The sequence below is a fragment of the Haliotis asinina genome, chromosome 1 (genome assembly GCF_037392515.1).
Source record: "Haliotis asinina isolate JCU_RB_2024 chromosome 1, JCU_Hal_asi_v2, whole genome shotgun sequence".
Lineage (NCBI taxonomy): Eukaryota > Metazoa > Mollusca > Gastropoda > Lepetellida > Haliotidae > Haliotis > Haliotis asinina.
In genome coordinates, this window is record NC_090280.1 from 55,174,209 (window position 1) to 55,196,349 (window position 22,141).

The following is a 22,141-nucleotide window of genomic DNA, read 5'->3' on the forward strand; positions in this document are numbered from 1 at the left end:
TTGGATTTTATGGATTTCTCAGTTACCCTCATAACAACCTTTCAAACAATGCTATCAATCTGCCAATAAAGGTCAATAAAAAATCGTGTTAATGACCTAACACCATATTAGTCATAGCTTACTGCACACAAGCACCACTCGGTTACTCACAAAACAACCGTCAAATTAAATAAATTAAAACTGCATAAGCCTCAGAGGTACTAAACTGACTACAACCAGTAGAAACCAGATACATTAAACTCCGTTTGTATCCAAATCTGCGCTGTTCCTCCTACTCTGTGAGCTTTTTATAACTGTAGCATTAATGGTGAAGGAACAAGTTTTTATGGATGATCAACTTCTTTATTTTCACAATGGCGACGTTTCGGTATGGATTCTTATACTGTTTTCAAGCATATAGGAGGACAAGGTGTAACAGTTTATATACAGGTACATGACCTGAGCTGAGGAGATTAACAATAACAGCAACATAACTGAGGAGATGATCAAAAACATCAAAGGATATAACTAGAGTTGTTGATATAACCAGTGATTAGTGTGAAGCCAGGGGAGGGGAGGGATTACAGCGTTGAGGGGACCAATTAATGGAGGATTAGTGACGGAAGCCAGAGATATGTTGATTAAAGTGTCGATTTGGTTAGGTAGAAATATACCCGATCCCTGTTTATGGAAGGGTTGTGTCTGCGGATGTGAATAGCTTCTGCCAGTTTTCTCTGCTTGTACTCACGTTTGTTGCTAGAGAGTGTTTTGAAAGTGTCCCAATTGTTTTTGTGGTCAGGAAATTTGGTGATGTGTTCCTAAATGGCTGATCTTTTTGTCTGCGTTGTTTGTTGATGTCTTGTGTTCTTTGATGCGAATGTTTACAGGTCTGGCTGCTTCAACAATGTAGTTGCTGCCACAGTTGCAGCTGATGTTGTATACCACACCCTTAGGCTCTTGTTTTGTTGTGGGATGTTTCCTACCATTTGCCCTGACGATGGTTTTGATGGGTGTGGCTGTGGTGAAGTATGTGTCGATGCCTGCTTGTTGCTTGAGTAGGCAGCTAATGTGGTGTGATGTTTTGCCAATGTAGGGAAGTGAGATGCGAACAGGAACTGAGTCAGACTTGGTAGTTTTTGGTTTAGGAAACTTGTTCCTTCACCTTTAGCTCAGCAACTTTTAAAATGCCCCTAAAACAGTTTGTGGCATTAATATTAAGAAGCTATGGAATTTATGCTGACTTACTTTACTCAATGACATCATCTTTTCGGCATTTGGAGCTATATATAACATGCACCTTTACAGTCGGTTGGATCCATCTCTACTTGGATGCGTGGATGCATCTCTACTTCCAAAAGCAATGTTTCCCCACGAATGCGCATCTTAGTCCGTAAGGAAACATTACGAGCATGGCTAAATGCACCGTCAGTGCTTTTTATGTTGTCTTGGAATTAGGGGACACGCAAATGCAAAAGGAAACACAACACATAAAAATATGCTACTTGCGCTCTGCTGAAGTGTTGTCTGTTTGGTCTACATGAAAAAAGTAACATCAATTATTGCATTGTTGTGCTTCGCCTTCGCTCTGTACAGTTGCGTCCCTTGCGCGGGGCAGCATCCTATGATTGATTGTTGGAAATGCGATCGCACTTAATGTTTCAAAGTTTGTCGGTGCTAAGATGACCTCTTTCCCCAAGAGGTAGCAGCAGGATCCAAGACAGGATGCCGTGAGCATGTATACTAGTTGTGTGGACATATGCAGTCTAAAAATATCCAGTAATAAATGGTGTGGTCAGCCTTGCTGACTTGGTTGACACATCATATCCCAGTTGTTTAGGTCGATGCTCATGATGATCACTGGATTATTCATAGCTCGCAGTAATATACTAGGAATATTGCTGACTGCGGAGTTAAACAGCAATCAAAGTAACAACTAAGACACGTGTACCTAATAAAGCAAGTACCCAAAACAAACACATTAAAGAGAACTCTGGATTTACTGCACTGATCCGATGATGCACAAGTAAATAAGTAACAACAAAACACTTTTGATAACGGTTCATACAGAGGTGTGATAAACAACTTTGTAGACTGGTTTGACATGAGCGGAACTAGGTTTGTGGACTGCGCATTCATCTGTGGGAGGTGGCTCTGTTTCCGGTGGAGTACTTCCGGTGACGGGGGCGCTGGAAGGTTTCTTCTTACCTCCCTTGAGGTTATTGCTCTGAATCTGAAGACGCTGAACCATCAAAGGGGGCAGCGGAAACCTGAAACAAATACGTCATAGAGAAAATGGTAAACTCAATCCAGGGTAGATAGGATGGAAGCCATCGAAATTCGTTTTTGAATGAACCATATTTGACTGATCCTCCGAGTTTGTGCCTCGTCATGCTCGAACAAGACACTATATTTATCAAGCTATGATTGTTTGCCAGTTTGAACAATTTCCAATTTGTAGCCAATATGTAAAAGCTGCCTTAAAATATAGATCTCATATGCTACTCGTCCAGGAGAAATACTTTCAGCTGAATGTTCGTTTGTCCTCACTGCGTGTTAGTGGTCTCAAGTTAAGAAACAAGCGTTAATTTAATATCGAGGCTACATAATTTACAAGCACACTGGGGACATGTCGTTTCTCATTAGTCCACCAGAGTGCCAGTAGAAACTATGCAAGCAGTGCCTTCCTACATCCCAGAACCTTATGTAATTTTCATTCTATCTCTTACTGCAATACTTCCGCTGTAAATAAGTGAATGGGTGAGTTTAGTTTTACGCTGCACTCAGCAATCTTCCAGGCATATGGCGGCGGTCTGTAAATAATCGAGTGTGGACCATACAATCCAGTGATCAACAGCATGAGCATCGATTTGCGCAACTGGGAACCGATGACATGTGTCAACCATGTCAGCGATCCTGATCACTCGATCCCGTTATAGTCGCCCCTTACGACAAGCCTTTTATCGCAAGCATGGATTGCTATTCTACCCCGGACTGTCACGGGTCACTGCTATGCTAGCAAAGCTAGATTTTCCACATGTTCTTAATTTCCCAGCTCAAGGGTGCTTCCTTTCAATATGTGCAGCTCCTTTTGTCCATCAAAATTATGCACTGTCTGAGACAAGCGTTAGTTAATATTGTACAAGAAAATGAAATTTTATCACTTATTTAATATTTAAATATAACTATTTGTGTATTTTCCCCGTTTTTATCGGAATATTTATTTTGGACAGGAACTATTAATTGACTATGGAACCTACATAACCATTTGCTAGTTGTAAAAGGCACCTGACGAAATTGGGTGGTCAGGTTCGCTAACTTTGTTGACACTGTCATCGTACCCCTCTGCTTTAATAAATGCGAATATCTGCCAGTCACTGACTTGTCTGGTCCACACTTGATTATTTACAGACCGCTAAATAGCTAGCGTACTGCTTGGCATAGCGCCAAGTAGCAACATACAATCAAACATACTCATTAATGTATGATGGCGTGTTTGGTCCGTAAATTCGGAGGAACCTCTCTCTGCAGCTTGTGGATCTGTCGGCCGGAGAGTGCCTTTCTTGTGGAGGTTGGGAAGCGACCGATTTGGTAACTGGTGCTGCGTCCCCCTGGGCAAAGTAAATACATGTTACGGTCTGTAATAGTATGTGATTGTCTTTAAATGTTACTGTGAAAACACACTTATATGAACCCCGTGACAAACGGATTAAAATGACCTTCAGTAACCCACGTTTGTCGTAGGAGGCGAATAATGGGCACGAGTGGTCAGACTTGCTGACTGAGGTTCAGCTATGTAGATCGATGCGCATGACGTCAGTCAGTGGATATTCTGGTCCATATTAATTACAGACGCCGGTATATAGCGTTATTATTTCTAACGGCACCATTAAATGACAAAGAACCAAACGTATTAATGGCTGAAGAAGAACGTGGTGCACACAAACCTATGAAACAGTCATATTTCCGATAACCTTGACCCTCATGTAGACAGGAAGTAAAGGATGACGTGAATGTACATACTTCACGCCACATAGCACATGTATTACAACATATTTAGTAAAAATGTTTTCACTCACGGCTTCTTCATTAGATGTTGTCTCGCTGCTTTTTGCAAGTTTCTCCATGAGAGCACTCTTTGTGGTGTCCACGTGAAGCTTCACCACTCCTCCACCGTTCTTCGAACCTCTCCCGTAAATTTTGTACCGTTTCCGGGGTCCGGTAGGGGGCACTGTATTGCAGACCATCTGGCGACTTCCCGTGTTGCCGCCATGTTGACTAATGGCGTTTTCGCTGCATATGTTCTGTTTGCAGCTGTTTTGAAGGATCTGTAGAATCGGATAGGGTCAGCCTCGTGTACAATGGTTTAACAATTACATTGAGGTGAATGTTTTTGTCTTTGGAACGACAAGTTGAATTTGTGTCCAGACTTCAAGAACTGGGACCCATAGCCATTCTTGACTCGAAACCCCAAAATGATTGACTCTATTCATAGTGAATAGATATTCCTTCATATAGCAGTCATGTTCTCTGAAGAATTAATATGGTTACCATGGAAACGCCCCAAAATGACATCTGATCAGGCATTTTCTAGTGTGGCAACATTGGTTTTGGATAGGTACAGACTCCACGCTTTTTAATGGTACAAAATTTTGTTCACTTTTCACCCGCTTTCGCGCGAGTTTCAGTGGTCGTTCAATAAACACTCTGCACCTTCCGATCCGTCTATGAAAGTGTATAACATAAAACGGAACTGGAATAAATCGACTAATGAAAGTGGAGTTAAAACCAACCCACTCTCCCATTATAATGACCCATGCTTGTCGCAAGAGGCGACTGAGGGGATCGGGTGGTCAGGCTCGCTGACAGGTCATCATATCCCAACTGCGTGGCTCGATGCTCATGCTCTTGATCGTTGGATTTCGTAGCCTAGACAAGGGTATTTACAGACCGTCGCCACATAGCTGGAATATTGCCAAGTCGGCTTTAAATAAGCAACAAACCAAAGAACCAACACATAATATCTGTTCCCTTTTCCTGTTCTTACATATTCAGTCACACGTGTATGAATAATTACAGGACACGAATATATATTCCTCACCTTGTAGACATACCACAGAGGCACACTCTTTTGACCATGTTCTTGTCCCGCCTTCTGACGTGGCTCCCTCTCTTTGGTCAGCTCCAACAACTGGGTAAGTCGAGCCGCGGCCTGTGATTGGTCCTTCCTGGGCGGGGCAGTTTTGCCGCGTCTTTTAACCAGCTGTTTGTCTTCCTGCCTTCTCTCCTTCTCGGTCTTCGGCCATGTTTGAGGACGTGGCTCGGTTCCTTGAAACTCTGCAACACAGCCGTCCCATACAACTGATTGACATGCTATGGTCACCGAGGGTTTGGACATCTAGAGTTACCACTGCCTGTAGATGTCGCTATAGGGGAGTGCAGCTTACTCAGTTAAAACGACGAACTTTGTTGTTGTTTCAAATGCCAATCGACTAAATTGTATTATATTATTTTATCATGAAAATAATAACATTTATTATCATAGAAACGCTTAGACATTTGACTTAAAATCTGCTAATGGAATCAATCATGCTTTTTGAGTTTTACTCCGCTTTTTAGATTTTTTGCATATATTACGGCCAGGGACTCCAGAAATGGACTTCATATTATACCCATATGGGTAATCGAACCCGGGTCTTCAGCGTGACGAGCGAACGCTTTAACAACTTGTCTACCCCCACCGCCCTTCTTTTAATTAACGAAGATAGCTGCATATGCACTGATACTTTTAAATTGACTCAGGCTGCTCCAAGTATAAGGTACATTGGTTTAAAATAATGACAAAACGGCAACAGTGGTTTTCGGGGAATATTCTATTTCCCCCTGAAATATAGTTCCCCTGTCCATTTTCTTTGTTGTGTTAGACAGTAGACCTACCAACGTTCTTGTATTTGACTTTGTGATGAATACCTCTGAATGCCTAGAAGCATTGTATCCTTACAAAACGTCATCAGAAACGATGACGTCACAATAAAATGACGTCACACGTCACTCTAGAGCTCAGCCTAAGCTGGTTCGTGGCTCTTTTTATGTGCACACTTTGCGATATGCGAGACGGGACCCAGCTTAGTGCTAAGCCTACCCAGATGTACATTCGTCAGCATTGTCAGACCCTAGCGCACATACTCTGGTTTTTGCCCCGACTCTTCAGAGTCACTGTCTCTCCCATTGTCTGGTTGACTGTCACAGTAGACTTTGGAGCAGAGTTCGACCGGCCTCTTTCTGGATTATCACCATGGTAACACAATGGACTGCTCTTCTTGGAAGCAGCACCATCTACACGCAATTTCTCCCTCTCTGGAGCAACGTCTTCCCCTTTGCTCGCAGTGTACGGGTTCTGAAACATATTTATTATAAATATTAAATTCAACACCAGAGACTTAGGACTACGTGAAGATTTGAAAGTCTTGTAGTTATATTCATACTGATATCTCGAGGGAATGTGGAATGGCTTTTTGCGTGATTGTCCAGACCACGTGCCGGATGCAATAACGTCTATGCATTTGTACATGTGGTTCTAGTCCGAACTGAAGTCGGTGTTATGGCACTACCACACCGATATACCACCACGCAGTTCAATTTGGAACTCTGTGAAATTGGAACTCCGTGAGTCCTGTCAGCCAAGGTAACAAAAACTAGCTTTTATTGACCTTTTTGTTTGGTATTACACGGCCGATGGACTAAACCACCGAGCTGTGGCTCTCCAGACAGACACTCTATCCACTCGACCACAGGCGGTCAAAGGGCAGAGATACATCCACAATACCACAGGTGTGGTCCCTTTATTACATAGTCTCAAGATCTCTGGGGCTGCGTGGTAGCCTAGTGGTTAAAGCATTCGCTATTCACGCCGAAGACCCGGGCTCGATTCCAGTAAAATGTGTAGAGCTCATTTCCGCTGTCCCCGCCGTGATATTGCCTGGAATATTGCCAAAAGGGACGCAGAACTAAACCCTCACACTCTAATCTCAGAAAAGGGAAACCAAAGGAACATAGAGGAAGCTAACACATGTCTGGAATGATCTGACTGCCTCAGCTCTCGCTCTGGGCATAGATCGTCGAACCTTTATAGTGCCATACCTTAACATTAACCTACAACGATCTTAGCTGTAAGAGATCTTTAAAAATCTTGGCCAAGGCCCTACTTGTGTTGCCCTTATTATTTAAAGATAATTATTTGTCGTCATGCTACTCACAATCCACTTGGGTTTGTTGAGTTGGCGGGGGATGGGCTTCTTGCCCGTGAGCCACGGGTCTGCCAACACCTCATCCACAGCAGGGCGGAGCAGAGGGTTGTACTGAAGCATCTTCCGTATTAGCACCATGCAGTCTGTAGGATGGGAGTGAGAATTAACGCACACGTAGGGGATATAGCTTAAAACCGCAGGCCCTCGTGTCATTGCGAGACTTAAAAAGTTTTTTTTAAAACATAAAATATTTGAGATGACCCCCCAACTTGAAACGTTTCACAGCTCAATATCTCTCATCTCAAAATTGTGTTATATATATATATATATATATATATATATATATATATATATATATATATATATATATATATATATATATATATATATTAAAATCTTTAATGCTGGCAATGACAGGAGGGCCTGTGCCAATGTAATGATGTAATGAATGGGATTACACCTACTTTTCTGACTCTGAGAGTGTTGGTGCGAATCCCAAGTGGGAGTAAACCTCTAAAAAACTTTACTGAGGTGTAATCACAAACATAACACATGCCATATTTGACTACTTTTATTGGGACCCGGGGTAGAATAGGTCTTCAGCAAAACCCACGCTTGTCGTAAGAGGCGACTAATGGGATCGGGTGGTCAGGCTCGCTGACTTGGTTGACACATGTCATCGGTTCCCACTTGCGCAGATCGATGCTGATGCTGTTGATCCCTGGATTGTGTGGTCAAGACTCGATTATTTACAGATAAACGTCATATAGCTGGAATATTGCTGTGTGCAGCGTAAAACTAAACTCACTCACTCACTTTTATTGGTATCGGGTATTAATAGCTTTCGGCCGTTCAAGCTGTGCCAAAAGGCAAGCCTTGTCAGAGTTGGCTACCGTTTGTCAAACCTCCACTTTCCTGGAAGCCGTGGTTATTGAGGGGATAGATCGTTAACTTTCCGTGATGGTGAAAGTTACTGGTGAGTGTCCAGGATTGGACTCAAACCAACATGCACCATGAGGTCATGTATCAACTGATAGCCGTCTTAGTCTCAGTCGAGTCCACTCGCCTTTTTTCGATAATTTTACCACTCAGTATTTAAATATTCATATCCTTATATATTGGTTACTATATATGATAAAATATGCTGGCGGATATCCACTCACCAAATGAGACGTTACGCTCGAACCTAAGCCTCTGCATTCTCATGTCCTCGTCCATCTCGCTGAGCTGACTGTCGTTGTAGGGGAGACGGCCGTTCACCATGGCGAACAGGATGATACCCCTGCAAACACATCCATCAACATCAGGGGCCTCCAGTCGTTGGTGAGGTGCGGGGCAAGAAGGGGTTAATGTCGCGGTCAGAAGATTATTGCACTGGCCCAAAGAGACAGCTGTGTTTGCAACTGCTTCTGCTATCTCCGGCCATATAGTGCCATCAATCTGACAAATCATGTCGAAGTTTAACCTTACCAACTCGACAAGTTGTTTGCTACCTTTAATATCGAGTGCTAGGCAGGGTATCAACAAGTACCATCTTTAGAAAAGAACCACAGACCTTGAGCTTTCCGGGCAGACACTCGAACCACAAGACAATGGGGGCGGCCAGATTCAGAAGAGCACAATATCCGCCTTTAAGGTATATACTCATTAATTCCAGTCATATATAATAAAGTTATTTCCATATTTCCTGTGATCCCCATGGAAGTTGCTCACAATCCACATAGATCACTGATGCACCCCGTACGAAACCTAGGCCATTCTATAATCATTTTCATAAATACTTTTCATAGTTCTTAGTTCGGAAAACGTCCTGTTCACTTTTTCACACTCACAGGCTCCAGGCATCAGCCCTGTATCCGTCGTACGGCTTGTTCTTGATGACTTCCGGTGCCGTGTACGCATATGACCCACAGGAAGTCTTCAGAAGCAGGTTCCGGTCTTGGAAGCGGCAGGAAAATCCGAAATCTGCAATGAAAGCATGGCAAAAGATTTTTTTAACAATAAAATGCAATATTTGAGCGGTATTCCAGTTAAATGACGACAGTTTGTGAAACCTTGTATCACGTTCTGTAAAATGGTCGATTTCGTGTCATCATACTCAACCACGTGTATCTTAGATCATGTCATTCATTGGATTGTCTAAACCTGACTCAGATACTGTGAGGTCACTTACGATACTACGAAATATGGTAAATATACTTTAAATGTCCGGACCAGACAAGCCAGTGACTGATACGATCAACGATCGACGGAATCAACGAAGTCACTAGCAGTGATCACCTGTTGGGATGAGATGACATGGCATTAAGTGGACTATCTCCACTTCTAGATACTGTTAGTCTCTTCTGAAGACAAGCATTAATGCATGAAAACCAATTCTAACTGTGTTCTTAACCTAGACCATGGCTGTATCGGAAGGTCTGTAGAAGACAATATTTCTTTCGAAAAAAATCAGTACCTCATGGCAGAAGTGTATAAAGACATACCTGTTATTTTAACTGTCATACCAGATGTGATGAGGATGTTCTCGCACTTCAGATCTCTGAAGACAAAAAACACACAAGGGCGTCCATCAGAGGTTCAGCGCTATGACGATTCTGTTATCCAAGCTGTTGGGTACCCTTGTAAAAAGTTAGCTTTGCTTGTCTTGAATATATACTGGCCATTCTGTGACATAAAGTATTGGACTAGCCCATCCTGTAAATTTGTGTGTCTTCAGAATACATTTTCAAATCATCCTTGCAGTGTTTACTTCACTAGCATCGATTTAATAGGGACATGTAATGAAATCCACCTACCAGTCCTCAGTGACGTTACATGCAGGGTCCCATTCCTCAAAGCGATCGAAGCGCTAAGACAGTGGTAACTCCCATATTTTTACATAGACTTACGGCTATCGTAGCGCTACGATCACCTTGAGGGACGGGGCCCAGGTCTGTAAATGTGAGTGAAACAACCTACCTGTGCACGATGGCGTTGTTGTGCATGTGTAGCACTCCCTGGCTCATCTGTTTGAAGATCTTCTTCGTCAGGTCCTCGCCGATGCCATGTTGGTTGTTGCTGATGTTCCTGTTAATCATGTCCAGCAGGTCCCCCTTCTCGCAGTACTCGAGGACGAGGTACACTTGGTCGGCCGTGGAGAAGTTCTCAAACACTTGGACCTGGGACACGTTAATGTGACCGCGGAAAATGTCTTTCATTTTGCATTTTTTTATTAAATGGAAGAGTGGAGTTCTATTCACCACATTTGTATGGAATGGGTTCTTGGAGCGGCATACACTAAGTACTCACCACTTTTGGATGGATGGGGTTCTTGGAGCGGACACACCAAGTACTCATCATATTTGGATGGAAGTTTTTCTTGGAGCGGTATATATCAAGTACTCCCCATATTTGGATGTTGAGAGAAAGCTGGAGTATTATACTTACCACGTGTGGGTGATGGGGGAGCGTGGAGTGGTTGTCAAGTTCACGTGGAAGAAACTTCCTAAGGAATTCTTTCGGCACAAGCTTCTTGTTGATCACCTTGATGGCAACCTAAGATACGGACATACAGGCGCGGAACTGAGCGAGTGTCATACATGTCAGCTACAATGACCCCTGTATTAAATATTGGCACAACAGGAAAGCGAGATGGATGTAACTCTTTGAGGTAGTATTTCAATCATTGGCTGTCACTCTAACAGTAAAGCAAATGAAAGTAGCTGACAACAACAACATTACTGCAGCACAATACTAGGTGCTCAGTATGGAACCGTTTTGAACGAATTACAATAATTCAAAATGCGGAATTAGTATATAGTACATGTATACAAGAACTAAGTATTATTATTTTATCATTTTTCAGATATATATTATTAACATTACATGATCTGATTGCGTTTACAAATACAGGTAGAAAAGAACGATATTACTGATAAACAATAATTCTCAATATCACATTTCAGGTACACATTTTTATTGTGAGCATTCGTAGGATTTATGTGACCAAAACGAATACCAAAAGTTGTAATAAAGAACATTTTTTGTTGGTGTACTAAGCAACCGTTGTACATTTCTAACATTTCAGTATATGTTAAATGTTAAAATCAAATATGTCAAATGCAAATCTGAGGTATATTTCCTTTTGCCCTTCAGTATATATTTCATGAATGGGTGTAAATAGCACGCATTGTGTCACGTATGGATGCGCTATCCTAAAACTAGAATGCTGTAAATGTATTCACACAAGTGTAATTTTTTTTCTACCGTAAGGAAAACCTTTTTACGTATACCGCAACATTTTTTCTTTCAGAAACACATCCTTTATTCTTCATAATTTTCGAAAATATTAGCCAATGTGCCATTTCATTGGATATGAAAAAGACATCCGTAAGTTAATGTTAAATTATAATTGCAGTTATCAGCAATGCACGCTTCGCCCAAACATATCAATGTATAACAATTGGTTTTACACTGGTGTGACGGAGTTAGTTTAGTTTTATGCCGCCCTTAGCAATATTCTAGCAATATCACGGCAGGGGACACCAGATATTTTACCCATGTGTGGAATCGAACCCGAGTCTTCGGCGTGACGAGCAAACGCTTTCATAACAGGACTTCCCCACGGCCCCATTAACAGTGGAACCAAAGACGCATATTCACGAATATACGTCTTTGGTGGAACTATTGACGACAAAAGTTGACTTACCAAAGGGTTGCTGCTGTCCAGACTGTCAGACAGTCCCTTGCATCGAGCGAGTCTGGCTGCCGAGACTTCAGCGAGACTGACCTTGGCGTACGCCCCTTCCCCCAAAGTCTTACCCAGGAGCCTGTACCCTCGGCTCAGGCACTCAGTCTTTACAATCTCACTCTCAGCTTCTTTGGCGGTCTGGGACCTACACGCGAAGAGTTGTCTTTTCTTTGTCCCATGGGGCGCTGGTGCATTCACCTTACGATTGTAAGGTAGCTTACTTGTATTCGTTGCCATTTGAAGGTATTGTTTCTCAACCTGTGGTCAAATTTCATTGCAGTTACATCTCTACAGGTCTTTTCGCTATCCTGCCATGGCTGATTGCGCTTCGTTGATTATGACGTCAGGGTGTTTGTGACGTCACCTTGTTGTGACGCACTGACAATGTTGTCACTTGGCGCACCGCCAGTGATATGCGAACTCCCACAGTGGAGCACTTCACGGCCCGTAAATACTTCCATAATGCGATCCTTCAGCTACAACCCCCTGCGTTAAAAATCCATAACAAACCTCTAATGTTAATTATTTATACTGATGATGTCCCGTTTTAACGACCCCTCATAGTATCCGGATATATTTCAAACAAAATACATCACTGTAAATGACTCGATATTCGATACAACGTAGATGGCCCTATTTATTTCTCATATTACTTCATCATAATTTACGGGTTTTATTTGCTAAAATCTGTATTTCGGTTTTCAAATTCAAACGAGTATTTGCGGGTTTGGTTCGTGTTTTCAACGTCAGTATAATGGTATCAGGCATGGTATGTCAGTAAGCCTGCACTATAAACTATTGATTTATTCCAATGACGGCATGTATCTCAGTAAGCCTGCACTATAAACTGTTGATTTACTCCGATGACGGCATGTATCTCAGTAAGCCTGCACTATAAACTATTGATTTATTCCGATGACGGCATGTATCTCAGTAAGGTTGCACTATAAACAATTGATTTATTCCGGTGATGGCATGTATCTCAGTAAGGTTGCACTATAAACTATTGATTTATTCCGGTGATGGCATGTATCTCAGTAAGCCTGCACTATAAACTATTGATTTATTCCGATGATGGCGTGTACCCCAGTAAGGTTGCGCTATAAACTATTGATTTATTCCGATGACGGCATGTATTTCAGTAAGCCTGAACTATAAACTATTGATTTATTCCGATGATGGCATGTATCTCAGCAAGGTTGCACTATAAACTATTGATTTATTCCGGTGATGGCATGCATCTCAGTAAGCCTGCACTATAAACTATTGATTTATTCCGATGACGGCATGTATCTCAGTAAGTCTGCACGATAAACTATTGATATATTCCGATGACGGCATATATCTCAGTAAGGTTGCACTATAAACTATTGATTTATTCCGATGACGGCATGTATCTCAGTAAGTCTGCACGATAACCTATTGATTTATTCCGATGACGGCATGCATCTCAGTAAGCTTGCACTATAAACTATTGATTTATTCCGATGACGGCATGTATCTCAGTAAGTCTGCACGATAAACTATTGATTTATTCCGATGACGGCATGTATCTCAGTAAGCCTGAACTATAAACTATTGATTTATTCCGATGATGGCATGTATCTCAGTAAGTCTGCACGATAAATTATTGATATATTCCGATGACGGCATGTATCTCAGCAAGTCTGCACTATAAACTATTGATTTATTCCGATGATGGCATGTATCTCAGTAAGTCTGCACGATAAATTATTGATATATTCCGATGACGGCATGTATCTCAGTAAGTCTGCACTATAAACTATTGATTTATTCCGATGACGGCATGTATCTCAGTAAGCTTGCACTATAAACTATTGATTTATTCCGATGACGGCATATATCTCAGTAAGCTTGCACTATAAACTATTGATATATTCCGATGATGGCACGTAAACGTACCTAGTAGGCGTGGATTGTTTCTGACCCAGAATAACTGACTTCATTCGGTAAAATCGTAATTTGACGAAGTGAAGACAGTGTTGACAAGATTGAAAGAAGCGGTTATAAAATCTGCTAGACGATCGCCAGTAACTGTTGTAGTGGAATCAGGCACGAAGAGCAAAATGTACAGCAAAACTCGGACACGCCCTCCAGTGACCACGTTGTCATCGTGACGACCCGTGAGGATTTGGGTTAGAATCGATCTTCAGTGACCCACGGTGTACACACTCTCATTCTGCTAAAACAGTTGGTTTAAATTTTGTTTAATAAAATATTTTATCGTAAAAGCTCACAGTGTTAAAAATTGACAAGTTTATATTTTCAGCTATATCCGGCTATATCTGTATGGAATAAGAACAAAACACAAGATTTCAGGTGACAATAAAAAATCGTGGTCTATCTGGGCATTCGACCATTGATCACTAAGCGCTTCGTGCAGCCTTATAGGCCCGTAAATGCGCTTCTCAGGAACCCATTTTAAACACCTGGATGGATTGAGTGTAATGTAGAGTGTAATGTCAAAACTCTTTGGTGTCTCCATCGGGATTCGAACCCGGGTTATTGGCATGAGGGGCCAACATGCTAACCACTACACTATAGTGCAGTAGTACAGTAGAGTACAGCCTTGTCTTTGCCTGCTCAGTAATGATATCTTGTTTTATTTTCACTCGATCAGTTCACAGGATAAGGTCCCCATGGGATTAGGACTAACACCATTGTTTACCCGTATCATGATTTTGTGTCCAATTAGGCTTGTTCGAAAAACATACACGTCATTGCATTTTCACAAATATTACTCATTTTGTAAAGTAAAAGTGACATCGAGTGATTTCACGAATTTACCTGTCTAATCATTTTGAAAAACAGAATATATTTGATTGAACGTGTCAAGTTAGTGACTGACCTTGTTTACTGGATTATCATGTCAGCGCCTGAAACAAGTCGGTGATGATGATTGGTAGACAGACCATCACGACTCCGACCACACAATCCAGTGTCGCTTGCAACCTATATCGGAAATGTATAATTCTGGCTGAGAGCTGACCCGACCACGGAAAGAGTTTACCTGTTCAGGGGGGTAGTTGATCGTTATGATGTCTACATGCTTGCCTCTGCCAGATAACCACTTTAGTTCTGATTTAGTCATTTAATCCATGGTAAAAGTAGATGGTGCATATGACTGAAGGGACTAACTGTTCATGTGAATAGGTTTTGATTGATTTGATTTGGGTTTTTTTAATTGGATTCGATCAACTGATCAGTTGACCGACTGAGTGTGAGTGCATGAGTGCATGCGTGCATGCGTGTTACATTTATCATCTCTGAATAACCGAAGTGCTTTTGGACTACCGATTAAAATAAGTTCCGACATAAAGTCTTGTTCCATTCGAATGTGATATCAGTTTCTTCTTTGTTTAGCAGTAGCATCTCACCAAAATACCTCAGGCTGCTAAAACTGTTTATGTTGGTAGGTGGATTGTAGGCGTCACTAGCCATCGTCCGTCACCGGCGACTATACGGACATTCCCATGGTATGTCAGTGACTGGTGTGCATATTGTGCATATAACTGAGGGAGTCGACAAAAGAAGATTAGAATGAAGATTTTTATGGATATCAACTTCTTTATATGAGAACACAATATAAAGAAGTTGATATCCATAAAAATCTTCATTCTTATGTATTTCACTTCTAAATGCCCTTCAAAGAAAAGAAGATTAGAGCCACAGTGCCGACACTTGATTACTATTAACGGGCAATGAAATACAGGGAGAGACAACTCGGTAGTGTGATATTCCTTGCTGTTGGGGATGATCTCCCTTGGGCCAAGGTTAATCAAAAGGGACCAGATGCGGTTATCAATGAGTGCCATCCAGCTGAAATCAACTGTTATCTTAAACTGGTGAGCTAAGCTGACTGGGACTCAACACCAAAAGCATGAGAAACTACATTTTACTGAGAATATAAGATACACACACACACACACACACACACACACACACACACACACACACACACACACACACACACACACACACACACACACACACACACACACACACACTTTACTTAAATTTTACTTTGGCCTTTGTTTGATTCCCCTTATGCATGCATTATCTGGAGACATGTCTTGACCTCATGCTTACTGAACTGACCGGAGTAGCACACACACCGATGATTTGTTAACAGTGATATTTTTAAAAATGGACATTTGAATATGGCATATTCTGGACTGGGTGGGTTCAACTTTATACAATACGATTAACAGCATTCCACGTCAAGCCAGGGAACAAATCCATGGGTACGTGTAAATGGTGTTGTGCATCCCGGCATTGTATGGAATCCACAACTGATGTGGGCGTATCATACCACTGGTCATTGCTGATAGTCTAGATACCCCAACCACAATGACCTCTACATCTCGACTGGCGTGTTGTTAAAGGAGTATTGCCTGGCGTTAATGTGGCAAAGGGTCGAACCTGTAAAATGATTTCACTACCTAAAATATGCTTCCGAGTAATTTTAGACCTTTTAACTAGCAAGGTGACTTGATTTTTCTTGTTTTCCTCATCGAATAAGAGAAGAGACCAGAGTCCACTAACCACTGTTAAAACAATTGTATCGAATATTGATCTACCGAAATATGGCTGTTTCGAACATAATACTAGCGTCCTTAATTAGTCATTTCCTTTTTTTACAACTCGATGTATTTGGTTGTGCATAGTTTCAAGAAGCAAAAGTACCCAATGTAAATTCAGGGAACTTTGAAGTAAAACATAACGAGCTTTCAGAGTTAAAGCCCCAGAGCAAAAACTGTGATATTTAAAACATGGAGACACTGATATCATGATTTATAATGACTGCGAGGAGAGTGATTTATTCATTAATGCTTTAAATGCCTTGCATATAACATTCGGTCACGCATCGATGTCAGTGACTGTTCTAGTCCGGCAGATGTCACATGGCGCAGTTAAGCCCTGACACAGCATAATGACTCCGTTATGTTGTGTGTTGACTCGATGCCGGGGGGAAGGCAGGGTAACGAGAGGTACCAATCATTAACATCATTGTATATGACAGGGGATCGAACAGCCGACCATCCTCTCGCTGAGAAGATATGCATACCTACTGGATATGCTAGTGCTCACCTGGCGACTATGAGTGTTGCATCGCTGCCTTTTTAAAACTTGCAGGTGTCGAAAAATTTGAGATTTAAGTTTGAAACCCCCCGATTGTGACAACTTCAATTAAACTAACGCTTTCTCTCTCTCTCTCTCTCTCTCTCTCTCTCTATCTCTCTCTCGATAATTTGCACAGCTGAGGTGGTCCACTACGGCATAAAATAACATTCCCTCACTTACTTAAACCAGAGTACTTGACTACATAAACACGTGGGGAGTGTACCTTTAAGATACGTGGAGAACCCACTGACCAAGGTCAGAGTCTTTTGTGTGGACGAAGGGAGACGACGATGTACACCCTGCTGTCGGCATTGGTGACCCTAGTACTTGGTGAGTGTATGGTGAAATGTAGGGTGTGTTTATGTAGGTTTCACATGGAGCAAGAATTTGGTTAACGAAACGTATGGAAGACAGTTTATAATAACTATTCACAAGGGGTTATTGCTGTGTACGGGGTATACTCAACACTTTAAGGAATGAAGAAAACATATCTTGCACTTGTTTGAAATACGTTATAATCTATTTTTTAAACACAGATACCATCAATCACAGACTGGGGTTCAATGTGACGAGGATTTGTTATGATATATTCATAACTTAGATAACGGACGTGTCAATAATGGAAGTTTGTGTAAAATCAGTTGTCTTTTCTTATTCCCAACTTAATGTGTGGTTGTGTTGTCATAACCCCTAATGTATGCTAGACAATCCTGTGCACTTAAAAGAACCCATGTCTCCGTATGGTTTATGACCAGATGGAGACCACATGTATACGCGCAAACACCTAGTTGCAGGTACAGCAAACAGTAAACATGGACAAAGTACCGTGACTATGTGTCCCAGTCCACCAGCTGGGAATGGGTATCTCGTAAGGGATGGAAAAGACAGAGACTGAAAAAACGATGTGCAGTCGGGATTGACTTCCCATGATTGCGTGAAAAACAAAACACCTTTGAGCAGTCATGCTTGATATTAACGCTATAGAACTATTAGTATGTAAGTATACTACCCATCAAAAGTTTAGACACACTAGTGTAAATGTAGCCACTTTCTTCAGTCAATTGTTCTAAGTTAGATTTTGCTAAACTAACAACTATCCCATACTGTTTAAATGTACTGTTTATACATGAACTTATGTATTGTAAAACGAAATTCGTAACGCTGAAAATATTATTGTCATGAGTTCAGTAAATGATAAAACTGAGAGAAAATGGGCTAATTCAGAACAAAACTTGACATAGAAACGCAGCTGTTTGCACATGCTTTTCAAAGGTCGGTACATGATCCTCGTGCATTTCACCTGCAGTTGGATTCCACAAGTTAGTGGAATAATTCGTCCTCGATGTAACCACATATATATACTAGTACATCACAAATAGTGAATGCTTTAAGTGAGCCTAAACTTTTGATGGGTAGTATATATAACATGCAGTTTTGGTGTGATTGACATCAACATGCGTCTTGACTTAAGACAGATTATATGCCCTGTCCAGTTCAAACCCCCTGACGCTAAATATCGGCGCCACAGATGTCGACACTATAATTTCCTTTATATAAGTATACACATGTTTGCTCTCGGCCTTGTAAAAGGTAGTCGTTTTGGGCCTTTGCTTAATTATTTGAAAATGGTAATCAAAGGCTACCCTTGATCCAAGACATTTTATTTATTGCTTAATATCTATGGCCATTTTGTTCGGTTACAACCAATCAAACCTTCAAGTCTCCATGTTTTACAAAATTAAACCTGTTCCCGTCCAAACCAAAATGCTATCAAATACACCTACAGTAAGCTTTATAGTAATACTCACACTTACATGTTTCTTGAGTACTGCTACCAGTGTATCACCATTCGTCAGGTTTCCCATCTCTACCGATGGCAGCAACTGTTCGTCTACACCTCCATTCCATGTTGTAGCCAACGTTGCTGAAGCGGTCAACTGCTCGACATTGACCGACGGAGTGTATGAGAAGAGTTGTCGTTCCTTCACTGTCTGTCATGGCGGCAAACCGGAAGTGAAATTCTGCCACAATGGGCTGGTATTCAACTCCAAGACTGGCATCTGCGATAGGTATGTTACAGAAAACAGTTTGCATGATGGGATGGATGGAACTGCTTTTTGCAGCCGATGCACTTTGGGATGTCAAGTTTTGTGGGGTGGCCTAGTGTTTAAAAGCGTATGCTCGTTACGTCAAAGGCCACGGTTCGATTCCCCCATTGGTACAATGTGTGATGCCCGTTTCTGATTTCTACGAAGTAATATTGCTGGGATATTGCTAAAAATGGAGTATAATCCAACTCACCCGCTCAATATTGAGAACCAGAAGGGATTCCCAGTAGGTACTATGTCCCCAGCAGCCCATGCTAGCGAGGGGTTAAACAGATAGGTCCAGCTTGGTGACGTAGCTGATACTCGTCATAGTACACGTATCTACATAAATTAGATCGATGCCCTTGATGCGAATCACGTTACTGTTTTGTTCAGACAGAGTATACAGACAACAGTTAAAAAGATGGCATAATAAACAAAATAAAAAACATCGTTCTTAACGTTATTGCTTCACCTTCCAGCCCAAGTGCTGTAGCGCCACCGTGTGGGGTGTCACGTGACTGTACTGGCAAGGACGACGGTGTTTACGTGGACGACGGGTGTCGTTCCTACTACACCTGCATGGGGGAAGTCTTCTTCGGTCACGACCTCTGTCCTGAAAGTAAGCACGAATAATGTGATACATGTTTCAACTGAGAAACTGTTAAGGAAGTAGACCTTTGACTTTATCCCCTGGACTTTCGAGATTTACGGTAATAGCGTATTAGTGCAGTTATAGATAACACAACATGGGGTCGCGTTCCGAAGGATATTTATCTAAGACAACTCTCAAAGAGGTTAACAACTAAAGACCCATTTGGTTGATCACTGGATTGTCTGGTCCAGACTCGATTATTTACAGACAGTCGCCATATAGCTGGAATATAGCTGAGTGCGGCGTAAAACTAAACTCACTCACAAAGGGGAATAAGTTGCCAATTATAAGTACCTTGGCGTATATTTCTCTAACAGCCTCTCCTGCTCCAACCACACAAACCAAGCGTCAGTACAAGCCCTGAATATTTTCATTGGTACCTATAAAAACTATGAGAGGCGAAACGTCCTTTTAAGCATACAATTTGAAGATTTGGTCCTATATGGCTCTGAAATATGGGAATTACAGCAATATGACAGCACTGAAAGAGTTCATTTATACGTGTGCAAGAAGTTCCTAGCTGTAAAACCGTAATATGATGGTGCACGGAGAATTATTTAAATTTCCATTGTTCATCTATTCCTCCATTAAAGCCATAAAATATTGGATAAGATTACAGCCATGCAAAGGTTTCCGCATCCTCGATATCTCCAGGGTATACGTTCCGATAAGTCTCCACTATACCCTGGATGCATCTACGGCTCAGCCCGATAAATTTATTACGTCCCATGGCTGGCTTTGTATCCAATCAGGTGTCTACGCTGGGAAGTTGAGCGAACCAAAAGGTTTCGGACCTATACATTTGTCTGTATGATCTCCCCAAATTGTGAGTCGCACTGCGAGCAAACCTTCGCAGTTGCAACTGCTACCTTTGTTGACACTGGTAAGTTCGGTTATAACAGGGATACTCTACTCTACTCTATATAGGCACCCTGGTTATAAAGGCGGCTGGCTGGCTACTGTGAGAAAGCGGAACCAGCAAAGGGAGGTAATAAAATTATCGGGCCAACCCGTAGGTGCGTCCAGGGTATAGTGGAACGTATACCCTGAAGATATCGAGGATGAGGTTTCCAAAAAGCTGCTACGATGTGATGAAACTGTATGACGAAAACGTGAAAAGAAATTGCGCGACTGATATCAAAACTGATGATGGTTATGTGCGGTGTGACCACAATGTTCAATGTTCCCGTGCAAAGTGTACCATAATTTTTACTCAAAGAATGAAAGATATGTATCGCCAATCCTGGTCGGAATCACTACTTCTATCCACAGTATGTTTACACTACAATCAATGGAAATCGGATATATGTTTTGAAGACTATTTAGCAAAAATCGACGTAAAGGAGTTTCGCATAGCTCGCTCTCTCATTTTCGTTGCTGTTCCCATGAATTATTTATTGAAACAGGCAGGCATGCAGGTATACAAAGAGAAAAACACATGCCAATTGTGTAATATGAATACAGTTTAGGATGAACAACATTTCCCTCTGATCTGTACTATTTACACGACTCTCCGAACAAAATACCTAAAGCCACACTATTAAAAGAATCCAAATGTAAGAAAATAAATTTCACTATTATCAGTCACTAACACATCACTATTACAGAACCTAGCAATGTACATCTATTTTGCTCTGAGGTTAAGGAAAAGTAATTATATATGACTTCTCTGTGCTCACGCAAACCTTAAATGTACTAAATGAGCCTGTGGCCTTTCAAGTACTGAACACAGACTGATTGACTGAAACGTTACGTACCGCATCTGATTACCCTTATCAAAAATTGAGTGATATACTGCACTGTTTTATCTCTGGTCTAATTTTGTGCTCCTACCTCCAGGCCTCGTCTTCAACCAGGAACTCAAGACATGCGACTGGCCGAACCACGTGGCTCCACCTTGCGGGACGAAACACTGATGACACCCAGATTTGCCTCTGATTTTTTAACTAGGACGAAGATTTCCGAATGTCTCTGTTTCTTTTGTTAGCACTTCGCAGTTCTAACTTGAGCACGTGCTCAAAGGCACGACAGTGTTGCGATAACGTTATGACATAAGATAAGAGTGCAGACTTGTAAAAGAATTTTGATATGCCTAATCTTCCTGCGAGGTCATCGAGATCTTGTACTGTAGATAATTATCATGCAATGACGAGATGATGGTTTGTGTAATGTGTCGTTCTAATAAATGGTTGTTTTTTAAGTGTTTGATATTTTGGGGAGAATAAATTATTTCCAGCTGTTGTCTTTTCAACATCGTCGCATCGTACCAGTATTTGCAGTTGTAACATGGCATGGGGGT

The 22,141-nt window shown here is 41.5% G+C and overlaps 2 protein-coding genes across 2 annotated transcripts; one reads left to right on the plus strand and one right to left on the minus strand.

Moving 5' to 3' along the window:
* Window positions 1-1,956: 1,956 nt before the first annotated feature.
* LOC137294201 (testis-specific serine/threonine-protein kinase 1-like) lies at window positions 1,957-14,155 on the minus strand. Its single transcript, XM_067825201.1, has 12 exons — window positions 11,914-14,155; window positions 10,653-10,760; window positions 10,185-10,384; window positions 9,710-9,765; window positions 9,056-9,188; window positions 8,387-8,505; window positions 7,233-7,366; window positions 6,163-6,373; window positions 5,078-5,313; window positions 4,056-4,304; window positions 3,451-3,587; window positions 1,957-2,246 (listed from the first exon to the last, which is right to left on the minus strand). Exons 1-12 carry the CDS (start codon window positions 12,190-12,192, stop codon window positions 2,039-2,041), a joined length of 2,070 nt encoding a protein of 689 aa, XP_067681302.1. The 5' UTR covers window positions 12,193-14,155; the 3' UTR covers window positions 1,957-2,038.
* Window positions 14,156-17,323: 3,168 nt separating this feature from the next.
* On the plus strand, window positions 17,324-22,039 carry LOC137294223 (protein obstructor-E-like). The gene is made up of 4 exons (XM_067825222.1): window positions 17,324-17,430; window positions 19,016-19,169; window positions 19,670-19,809; window positions 21,682-22,039. Exons 1-4 carry the CDS (start codon window positions 17,391-17,393, stop codon window positions 21,756-21,758), a joined length of 411 nt encoding a protein of 136 aa, XP_067681323.1. The 5' UTR covers window positions 17,324-17,390; the 3' UTR covers window positions 21,759-22,039.
* The last annotated feature ends 102 nt before the right edge of the window (window positions 22,040-22,141 follow it).